General features: G+C 37.2%; 1 protein-coding gene across 1 annotated transcript in view; it reads left to right on the forward strand.

Annotated features, from left to right (window-relative positions):
- LOC140138961 (uncharacterized) overlaps positions 1–12,459 on the forward strand; it is a 79,647-nt gene that overhangs the window by 33,724 nt on the left and 33,464 nt on the right. The window contains exons 22-30 of the mRNA XM_072160744.1: positions 1,843–1,968; positions 4,377–4,490; positions 6,017–6,130; positions 6,333–6,446; positions 6,881–6,994; positions 7,466–7,579; positions 9,991–10,104; positions 10,584–10,697; positions 11,181–11,303. Coding sequence (XP_072016845.1) covers positions 1,843–1,968; positions 4,377–4,490; positions 6,017–6,130; positions 6,333–6,446; positions 6,881–6,994; positions 7,466–7,579; positions 9,991–10,104; positions 10,584–10,697; positions 11,181–11,303 — 1,047 coding nt within the window. The remainder of the gene's footprint in view (positions 1–1,842; positions 1,969–4,376; positions 4,491–6,016; positions 6,131–6,332; positions 6,447–6,880; positions 6,995–7,465; positions 7,580–9,990; positions 10,105–10,583; positions 10,698–11,180; positions 11,304–12,459) is intronic.

Raw genomic sequence — 12,459 nt, forward strand, 5'->3', positions numbered from 1 at the left:
CTTTTCTTTATAGATTTGTTCATAGTTTTTATCTGTAACAGAGGCGTACCAATTGGGGAGGGGTGGACACATGGGAAGAAAGTTCCCCTGGCTTGAAATGCCGGGACAAAAAGGTTAAGTACCTGAAAAGCGTTTGCCAATTTTACAATTTATTGCATTGCAATATCAATGTTAGATGCAATTGATTTTTTTTCAATATTAGATATTATTTGAGATTTGTTTACTCCCTCTTACCCTAACTCCCCACCCCACCCCCAGAGGATGTTTAAAGGCATTCCCATAACGCAATGGGGTTTCTGACCTTGGTATGTCTGGATTTTGTACACTTGTGGCATAGTTGACTATACCTTGCATTGGGATTGTGTACAAATATCTGGGGTTTTCATCCTTTTATTTAACATTCAAAACATTGAGACTTATGAATAAAATTAATGCAGTGGCACAATATGACTGTTTCCTGTAAGAAATTTAAATATGAGTTATAAGTCTCATCTATTAGCTTGTTGGTTGCAGTTTTAAAATGACCATTTTGTGTGTGTGGCAATGGGGACTTTGCCTTTAAAATTAGGTTATATTTCCCAATCATAGTGCATTGTAGGAATGCCATTAAGCCTCCTCTGCCCCACCCCTTGTCAATGAGACGATTTGAAAAATTTGCCCCCCCCGGCTCAAAGGTCCATGTACTCCCATGATTGCGTATTATCTATTATGAACCCTGAAAGAAAGTGTAAAAATGATGCACTAAATGGTTTCGATTGGACCTTCATTTTGCAAACCTTTCCAACACCCCTGTGTATGAGTAAACAAAGCCACCTTTTCGCTTCAGCTTTGAACACCCAATACTATGTTTAAAGCGATAATTTATACAATAATGTTGCCAGCTTGTCCACGAATGGCTTCATTTTGGGTCTTCATTTAAGCCATTTTCGGATTTTTCAAACTAATATTGTACGCAATAATAGTGCCAAAATGGTCTACCAAATGGCTCAATCGGACCTTCAGCTTGCACAAGTTTCTCACTTGTCCCCTCTCAAAACCTCCCTTTTTGCTTCTGCTTTGGACACCCAACACTATTATTATGTTTAAAGTAATAATATACAATAATAATGAAAACATGATCACATATGGCTTTAATTCGACCTTCATTTCACCAATTTTTGCTTTTTCAAACTAAAATTACACAAACTAAATACACAAAAATAGTACCAAAATGGTCTACCAAATGACTTTAATTGGGCCTTCATTTCACAAAAGTTTCTCACATATCCTTCCTCTTCGCGGCCATTATTTACATTTTCTACATCCGGCACTTACTACCCCCACATTTTTTCACAATCGTTTCGCGGCAGTTGAGATCGCAGAAAACCTCCGTGAAGCTGTTGGAAATACACACAAACACTAGAGTTTAGGAAAACAGATTATTTACCATACAACAGCAAAATACTTCCACACTTCTCAAAAGCAAAATGGCGTGGAGTGTTCTTATTGTACTCAAAACAAAGTGATTCGATAAGACAGCATGTCCATGTTGGCAACCTTTTAACAACCAAACAAAGTACATGATTTCAAGTTTTATGATTCTCAATTACACCATGATAATCTTAAAGTATTACGAATGTGTTTAAGTAAACAATTACCACCTTGGGACCTTTATATCGTCCAAAAAGTGCCAACCTCTGTTAACACGATAACTATTGACCCTTTTATTTGGGCTGACATTGTATGTACAACATGACAAGTTTCGCCGGTGCGTATCATATGCATATTGTTTTTACCTCGCTCATTAAATATTTGACTTAAAACTTTAAAAAAAATACAATTCATTAATTTATTTTGATACAGATATAGATGAATGTGCAGTCCACCAAGACAATTGCGTGACGTTTTCTACATGTACAAATACAATTGGTAGTTTTACATGCACGTGTAACAATGGGTATTATGGCAATGGACATTTCGTTTGCAATGGTAGGTCAAATGATTGTGTGATGTTGCGATTATGTACTAATATTGGGTATACGGGCAATGGGCATATCGGTTGCATGATTTTCTTTTTGCTACATGTAATACATCCATTGGTAGTTTTACCTGCATAAGTAACAATGGGTATGCTTATTTGATACAGTGTTTGATGAATGGAAAATATAATAAGTATTAAACCAGTAACCTGAAAACAATAGAAAAAAAATTATCAACAAAAACATTCACATTACAGAATGTTCCACATCTAGTCATTGCAAATTAGAATCAGTCCATGTGGCAAATCTGACAACTTGAGACTGCACTTTTTTCTGCAGTTTACCATTATCTATATGATGTAATAAAACGAATACTAAATCTGTTCATCTGAGATAACTATTTTTGAAAGTGACAGTATCGCGTCTTATCCAAGACGCATCGTCAGACTGAGTGATCAGACACTGAACTATTGACCTGTGACATAGTTGATGGTATGACGTCACAGGAGAGTCGTCGAGGTATTTTCCTGATTGCTGCGTCGTAGGTCCACTAAAGATTGTTGCGAAGCCCCCCCCCCCCACCTCAATTGAGCGGGGCTTCCTCCGACCAGACATTAAATGGCCTCCTTGACCTCTCTTTCAAACCACTGAATATGTTCTCTATCGAGTGTCGAGCCCCTAAAAAATCCGTATCCTCAAATGTACGTAGTCATTTGAGATGCGTATATAGTGATGAGTCATTCAAACCTGAAGAACTAGGCCTACGGGTACGTTGGTGTGGTGTAAAGGTTGCTTAGTCTCCCTTATAGTCAAGAGTCTTTGGATGGCATTAACAATGTTATTTTGTTTATTGAGGGCGTTGTCTTTAGGATGCACCAGTGTCTTATTCAGACTATTACCAGTTTTCAAGGAGACGGGAACGTTGTATTTCCTGAAAGTACGATATAAGTTTCTCCGAAACTCCTGCGATATACGAAATAGTAATATTCCTCGTAAAACTGATATTCTTATCTACATGAACAGATTTAATATTCATTATATTCATTTACCTGCATGATTGAGAGTATTCATAAATATATTATTTATAAGTTTATAGGCTAAATACTAGCCGTAAGATTAAGCAAAGGCGCAATATTTTAGCGTTAGCTTTGGATATTTAATTATTTTATTTATTTTCCACCCGACTTACCTGGGTGAAAAATCAATAAAGTAATTAAATATCCTAAGCTAACTTTAAATAGGGCGCCTCCGCCTAATGAACCTGTTACTACTTTAGTCTTATACCATGTTGCATTTTGCGTAAGAATGTCATAATGACAAATGAATGTTCTTAGTCACCCAGTAGTTTCAAACAGAGTTTTGGAATTAAATTATTATTATTCAAGGTTTATTACAACAATGCATATGGCAGCCAAAAGGCTGAATTACATACATGCTACAAAGAAATTGGCAACAACAAAACACAAAATATATCTTACATCAGCATGAAATCCAAAACGAAATCTTATACTGGAACTTACTTTTTGCAACTTTTGCTACGTTGCGTCTGGAACCACCAGACTTCATCAGGCAACTGACCCGCTGGGCTGGTCTCCGCTTTAACTTATCTCATGCATGGGACCGGGCCATCGGGTCGATACCTAGCCGTCTATCACGTGACCAGCCCAGCGAGTCAGTTTCCTGATTACGTCTGGTGGCTAGACACAAAGTAGCAAAAGTTGCAAAAAGTAAGTTGCAGTATTAGATTTAATTCCAAAACAATGAGCTATAATGAGCTATTCCAGTTGAAATCCATGCACCTGGAAGAATAATTAATCCATGTGGCAAATCTGACAACTTGAAACTGCACTGTTTTTTGCAGTTATATTCTTCATGGGATCATTGCCTAAGAGCGATGTCTTATCAGATATGACTCTGTGTAACTTTGTTTGCTTGTTGCTTTGAAATACTATACATTCATGAGCCCGAGAACATAAGTTTTTAGTTCTCATCCCTTTTCCCGCTCAATATCTGAGACCTTTTCTATCTCTTTTTTTTTTTTTTTTTTTTTTGGATAGATTTTTCAATATTATTTGGACTTAAGAATGATTTTGGAAAACTTCATACATATAAATAAGTTTATTAGAAAACAAGGATCGCTTTCCAAGACATAAGGCCCCTTACTTTCTCAAGCAATGTAGGAAAAGGTCCAAAACTACCGATAATGCAAATTTTACATTGAAGGAAAGAAAAAAAAATAAAAACTCACTCCTCCTCTCGCCAAATCATGAAAATCCTCTTGACGAGAACCAAAACATTAATTTATACGGCCTAATTATTAGACACTGTGATGTTTGTGTGCATATTCCCTAAAATAACAATATCATAATGCTAACTATACGTTGACTATATTTCGACTTGTTTTTGATTCTCTAATAGAAATCAACGACTGTTCTAGTTTACCTTGTCTAAATGATGGGACTTGCAGTGATCAAGTTAACAGGTATCAATGCACATGCGTACCTGGATTTATAGGGATACATTGCGAAACAAGTAAGATATGGAATATACTGTGACGTGCCCTTAGTAATTTAATTTAAGTATTTAGCTTTGTTTACAAGCTGAAAGTATGTCATGAGAAATATGAGACCAAGGGAAGCACCTTGGAAGTGATCATGCAAGTGTGTTACGACATGTTTTAGGGGGAAAACCTTAAATGCTGTAAACAAAGTGAATCAGAGTTATTAATGTCATATGGGATTTTCCATATTACTCAATATTCTGTGCATAGTAGCACCATCAGGGGAAAATCCCTTGGATTGTGAAATGGAGATCATTTTGGAAAGTCCCCCCGGGAAGTAAATATGACAGAATGGTCTATTAATAGACTATGAGTACTGGTATAAAAGTTGGAGACCTGAGTTTGACTTGACAGAATGTCATGGGAGATTGTAAACTCCAAATGTGTGTGATGGTCTTCGTGCTTCAAAGAAGAGGTACATTTTAACCAGTTTATGTTGCCAATAACTGAGCTATTTTAATACAGCACAACGAAGGAGATTGCGGGCATGCAAATGTGCTCTTCCTCATCAAAGGATTAAAGTTCTTCTGTAGAATTGCTGGAGTTTGCTGGGTTTGTGAAGGCCACGCATCTGTCAATCTGTCAAAATACAGCGGAGCAGTGTTAAAGAAGCCTGTTCCCTGGAGAAAGAGTGATTGGTGAAAGAAACACCATTTTTGGAGAAAGCAGCGTAAAGAAGATAAGTAATAGGAGAAAGCAGCGCAAGGAGATATATTTTGGAGAAAGCAGCGCAAAAGTGATTGGAGAAAGCAACGTCATTTTCGTGTGAGGATTTCATACGCAAGGATATTTATAAACACAAGTGTACACTGGACTTCGCTGATTTTCGCAGGACAAGTGTATAAGGATATATTACATTCAGTCATCCAAAACATTACAAGAACTCTAGGATCACCAACAAGAAAACCGCTGGTTAAGTACTGATAGAATAAAACTGTGATTGTGTGATTTTATTATATGCAATGCTATATGTACCAATCATACTTTGTTTTTAATTAAAGACTTATATTTTGTTAGCTTAATCAAACAGTGTATTTGTGTTGTGCATTCGTGTGAGTTCGGGTAAAATGTAATTTTGGCCCTGAGTCAAGTAAGACTCGTATTAAAATATCATTGGGCTATAAATCAATGTATCCCCTATGGAAGACATTCAACCATTCAGATACACCATTTGAAGTGTCCATTCCCTTTGTGGAAGTTTAAGGTCATGTCTTCCAAAGCAGGTGTATGGGTTTCAACTGCAATAGTCATTTCGATTGAGGTTAGGATTATGGTTATGTGTGAGTTAGGTCTAGGGTTAGGAAATAAGTTATAGTTAGGGATAGAGTGTGATTTGGAGTAAGGGTTGGGGGCAAGGATAATGGTTACTAACCCTAATTGAATTTTCGGACTGACAGCTCGTACTGTCGCTCTGTACCAAAGACTTTTACACATAATGCGAAGACATGTGATTGAGACTGTAACTTTAAATCTTCAATTTCTGTTTAAACCGAAATAGATGTGGATGAGTGTTCAAATAACCCCTGTGAGAATGGTGGAACATGTCGTGATTCTATCAACATGTACTATTGTGACTGTAAAGATGGTTTTGAAGGACCTACATGTAATCAAAGTAAGCATCTAAAAATGGAACTTCTTAAACTCTTGCTATTTATAATATTGACATGAGATGACACACAAAACGATTTTTGGTAAAAATATCAAATCATTCATAATTATGACTTTCTTACACTATTGGCTTTATTTCACATCATGGTTATGGCATCATCATCTACCTCCCTCTACTATTATAATAAATTATTTGCCTCTAATAGATATCGATGAATGCCAGAGCCTACCATGTCACAACGGTGGTACGTGTATTGATGATGCCAATGGTTTCCGCTGCGTCTGCCCTTCAGGATTTACCGGTGTCCAGTGTGAAATCAGTACGTATATTAGAGTAAAAAAATTGGCTTAAAGCCGGCGTTTTTTTCTTCGCTTTTTCTTAGCGTGTGCATGTCAGTTGAAACGACAAATCCATTTTTTTTAAACTTTGTTTTAGCTTTTTGCATTATTAAGAAATTCTAACATATTTTAAAGAAAATTTACTTGATTCGATACTCGAGTTGTTTATGAATAAAACATTATTGATATCAACCGCAATCAGCGGGATCAAACGGGGACCTTATGCGAATTTTTCATCCATATAAAGGGCAAATTTTAAAAAACAAATCCGAAAAAGTGGACCTTTGGTGAAGTTTTACAGAAAAAAGTTGACGTTTTATTATTGGCATGGAGGGGGTGGAGGTGGAGGGGCGTCGCCCCACGCACCCCCTGGCTACGGGTTCGGTATCTGACAAATACTTCTAATCTGTTTTAGATATCAACGAATGTGCAATATCACCATGTTTGAATGGAGCTGCATGTATTGATGGCCAGAACACGTTCATATGTTACTGTCTGCTAGGTTTTACGGGATCCTTATGTGAAACAAGTAAGAAATATGCATTATCAACCCAACCATACATTTAAATAGTGAACGTATGAAGATGAAATATCTGTGCACCTAACCCAAATATAATATGAAAGTTGAATGGCTTCTTAACCCCGTGGGCGCTTTCCATCAAAGAAAATAAGGCCTACCTAAGGTTGTCGAATTCTACGGACATGCACAAGGACGTATTTCCAGATCAGGAAATGTATTACCAGATTTGTCACATTTCCTAATCTGGTAATTTGCCCGGATTGAAAAAGGCTTGTCACCCCACCCCTTTGACCAACCAAGAATTTCTTACCCCACCCTTTTACCTTCCACTAAGGCACAATATTATTGAATTATTGCAAATATTGCAATATCCACAAGTCACATAGATAATACAAGTTTAAACTCCCTTCTTCTAAAAAGCAAATCCTAATGTTGAAATATAAGTAATTTTGCATTATAATGTTTCTTGTATTGTTGTAGATATAGACGAATGTTTGAATCATTTCTGCCAAAACGGAGCTGTATGTGTAGATAAGACCAATAGTTATGAATGTGTTTGCTTACCAGGTTTCACAGGAGTATTATGTGAACAAAGTAGGTGCTTCTATTGTGTTATTCCCGGTGGTTGATTTATAAATATAAAGCCTTCCTTACAGGGAAAGGGTTACGAATAGAATAGATTTTGTGTAACGTCCATCTAAACTACAGCCAGTTTTAGAAGCAATATACATGTGGAGTCTCAAAATATTTAACCCTAGTGGTACTGAGGCCGCATCGGTCTATCTGCTCTAGTTTGGGGTTTCCGTGCATCATTTTTAGACAAAGGTGCCAGCCGGGTTTAAATCATCTTTCTGATTTACCCGGCTGGAATTTCTAAAACATACTTCTGTGGAAGACTTCTGCAGGGGTATAGTAGATTTTAAATGGAATAGCCCATTCTATATACTTTTACACGTAGTTTTTGTTATATGGTCATCCATTTAAAGTACTAACACATAAATTAGACAGTTCATATTTGTTTACTGAGTGAACTCTTAATTTATTTATTTTATACATCTGTTATTGTTACGCACAATGAATGTGCAGCTAGCAAATTATTTTTGCACGATAGACGTAAACTACTCATTAAGACACAGAGCAATCCTGAATGTGAACGGCGCGTACACGCTCCGAAATACATGCGCAATTACGAGTTTCAGTAACCTAATGCACACTACAGGTCAAAGTTGGTTACAAAGAGGCCTGTAAGTGCCAAAAGATCTAAAATCTGTACTTTGATTGCTTACTCAGATGATTATATCATACAATTAATCAATCAGCTGCACTGTAAGAAAGACAGCAGTGTCTACTACGTGAAGTGGATACACTGAGCGGGCAAATGCCTAACCCTTTGTAACCGGTGTAAGCATTCGAGTTCAAAGTGCAACTAGAATTTATACCGTTCGTAATTAAGGTCATGTGACACAAAACTATACAGCACATTAGGCCACAATATCCTATCACCATACCAAGTTGATCGGTCATTGCGTTTAAGCTGCATAGTGGATAATTGAAAATTTAGCAAATTAGGCCTATGAAAATAAGCTCGTTTTTATAGTCATGAATGTGCAAAACGACACAAACAATGCAGTACACCAAGCCACCATATCATATCACCGGACCCATACTAAGTTGAGCCGTTAATGCGTTTAAGCTGCACAGTGGATTAATGATTTTGCTTCCACCAAGCCAGCGAACGAACCAGATGAGTCGCACAGACTGCCGCCATCTGCTCCACGCCTTCATTACCTCGCGCTTAGACAATGGAAATGTTCTACTAAATGGAATTACTGAACAACAGCTTAGAAAACTTCAACTTATACAGAACTCTGCCGCACGCGTTTTGACAAACACTCGCAAATATGATCATATCACACCCATTATGAATCTGCACTGGCTTCCCCGTACGTGAAAGAATTGTATTTAAAACTCTTCTTCTCAAATGGAAAAGGATTGAACAACATTGCACCTTCTTACATCACGGACCTTCTTGTTCCATACACACCTGCACGCACTCTAAGATCGTCAGACAAATGTCTATTAAAAATTCCACGATCTTATTATTCTCTGGGAGACCGTGCTTTTTCTACTGTTGCACCAAAACTTTGGAACTCGCTTCCCTATAATCTGAGACAATCAATTTCTGTTGATCAGTTCAAATCTGGACTCAAGACTTTCTTATTCAATGCTGCGTATAATGTCAGTGTTTGATTTATCATGCTTTTATACTGCTCGGTATTTTTGTTTCACATGTATTAAGGATTAGTTGGTTTCGTGTTGATTGTATTTTGTATGAAACTATATTGAGCTAACAATTTGGATAGCTGATTTGTTTTAATCAGCTATACTTTTTGTTAACTCTGTTTTCATGTTTACTTGTATGTGTATCTTGTTTTTTTCGCTTTGGTTTAGATTTAATTTTCTAGATAAATGGCGCATTATAAATACTTATTTATTTTATTATTATTATTATTATTATTAATGCCAGCACGTTGTGGGGGCCAACAATTATGTCCACCTAAACATATGAAGAGCTTAGTTTCAAAACCCCTTACATCCACTTGAGCAATTTAAAATTACTGATATAAGGGGGTTTTCAACAAAAGCAGTTTTTGGCGGGATGCTTGGGTAGGATAAGCATCCCGCTAAAAACGGTTTTTGTTGAAAACCCCCTTATATCAGTAATTTTAAATTGCTCAAGTGGATGTAAGGGGTTTTGAAACTAAGCTCTTCATAAAGATTTTATGCAGATATCAGCGGGAAAAGTTCTATTTTTATTGGCTACTAACATGACTAAGATGAACCAGGTAATTATCCAATTACAGGCACTGTAGTAAAGGGCAATGTACAGTGTCTGAAGTGGATTCACTATGTAGCCAGTGTGAACATTAGAAGTCAAAGGGTATAAGCACAGCATTCCTTTAATTAGCTGTCATTCATTTTTTATTGTTCAATAATGTATCTAGATATCGATGAATGCGCTAGTGATCCATGTATTAACGGAGGTTCATGCGATGATGATATTGCTGGATTTGCCTGTCGGTGTCCGGCAGGATATGAAGGGACACACTGTGAACAAGGTAGGTCTTATGACCATAGGCAGTGGGCTGTTCTAGTTGAAATCCATACACCCTCTATGCAAGAGTGGACCTTAATGTCCCTTATGGAGTCACCCATGCAGGTAACCTCATATGAAATTCACACTCTCTGTGTGGAAGATAAAGGGTATGTCTTGCATATAGGGTATATGGATTTCAACTGGAATAGCCCAACGAATTTATATCTCTTTATTAGTAAACAAAACATTGAGGGTTGAGAGCAAGAAAGCTTTAACTCACAATGATCAGCTCCCACAAGACGAGCATAAAGTTGCTTGCCAGGCACTCTATTATACAGTCCATATATATTTTATATACTTTCAGTGATCAATTCTACAAGTGGGTGTTTGTCAAGCAGATTGAATGAGAAACATTCTGTAAACACCTTTTTTTGATAAGAGATCATTTCAATGAGCTCATGATTCTGACATCATAACCATTCTTATAATCCAATTATCCAGATACCGACGAATGTGCCAGTGATCCATGTACGAACGGAGGGGCCTGTTATGATGGCACGAACAGATTTGTATGTCAGTGTCTGGAAGGATATGCAGGGCAATTTTGTAATCACGGTAGGTCTAATGACTATAGTCGAGGAATATGTTTATCGGTGTCTTACATGATATGGCAATACCTGACTGATTATAAACATGTACTGATCAAATTAAGACCCGCGTATGTCTTAACCATGGTATTATTGAAACTTATAGTGGCCCTCATAACTTCTAAATTATATCGTCTAAAGTATATGACGGTATAATATTGCAAAGACTTGACGAACTTTGAGAAATTTTATCCAAAAATGTCAACCATTTTTGGTAAAGTTGAAGAAGAAAAAGAAGTTATATTGGTTTAAAATACTCCTTATCTGATATTTATCCTTGATTTTGCAAGTGTTTCAAATCCAAAACTGCCCATCCCCTGGACGAATCAGGGTTATTGTTTATTGATAAAGTTTCGGTAACTAATTTTGTAGAATGTTGTATATTTTTGTTACAGCATCTGACTTTTGGTATCAGTTTAATGATTTTAACATTTTACTCACTATAATTTAGACACTGATGAATGCTCAACTGATCGGCATGCCTGTCACCAGTATGCTACTTGTGATAATACATTTGGCAGCTATACATGCTCATGTAGACCAGGGTTTACGGGAGATGGAACTTATTGTAATGGTAAGCGTGTGTGGGATGTCTTTATAAATAATAGTAAAATAATGAGAATAAAAATAAAAATTAATTTTGGATTTATAAAGCGCCTTTCCCCAGATCTTAGAGGACTCAAAGCGCTGTAATTTCGCTGTAATTGTGAATCATCACAATCAGGTCGCATCAACTAGGCCAGTTGCTGCCGAACGGCGCACACCTCTCCGCATTTAGATTGTAACATCCACCAATTATCTGTGCAGCTCCCCAAATTCCATTGGGTGAAGGAAGTTTTTGACAAACAACTAATCACCGATTTTTGCGATACATGAGGAAACCGGAGATCCCGGAGAAAACCTGTGAGAGCGAGCATGGAATCGGGATAAACCAAGTGCACATGAGTCCTTGGGCCGCGCCTGGTCTTGAACCCGGGACCTCAGTGGTGCAAGGCGAGGGAACTACCGCTGCGCTAACTCGCCCTCCCATATAACTCTTTGTCTGTTAGTATATCAATGACCCCTTTTTGTAGGCCAATTTTGGTATATGGATGGGTATTCTTTCCAAATGTTCTCAGATTTTTTCGGAAATAGTCCAATTTTCACTCAATCTAGCCCAATTTTGCCCCAATATAGCTAAAATTTTTGAAATTTCCCCCAAATTCGGGGGAAAATTGTTAAAAACAAAGACAATCTGAGTTAAATTTGGCCGAGAATTTTGGCAATTTGTACTATCGATGGGTCCAAATTTCTTTAAAAATTGGTATATTGATGGGTCCCTTTCAAATTCCTAGTGGTACACCCTACCTACCAAACTTGAATACGCCCCCACCACGGGGGTGTCCGTAAGTAGGATATGTTTATGTACCAAGTATTCTTCAAATAGTTGTTTCCGGTATTCTAGATTTAAAGATGACCTACCTTGATCACATGAACACGCGCGCGTGTTCCTTTATATCCAATCTGGACACCGATATACAAATCCATTGATACTATCTTCGCTGGTACCTCCGTTGCTGCACGAATTAGAAGCACATCTGACGATATCTGTTAGTCATGGCAAACCTGTTTGTTTTGCCTTTAATCTAAAAAGTTAAGGCGGCTACAAAAAGGTTTTTATTTATTCTGTTTACCCTGGAATTGTGGACGCTAAATTGTTGGCCTAAAGTACTAGTATATAATACAGGTAA

Source organism: Amphiura filiformis, chromosome 2 (assembly GCF_039555335.1).
Source record: "Amphiura filiformis chromosome 2, Afil_fr2py, whole genome shotgun sequence".
NCBI lineage: Eukaryota > Metazoa > Echinodermata > Ophiuroidea > Amphilepidida > Amphiuridae > Amphiura > Amphiura filiformis.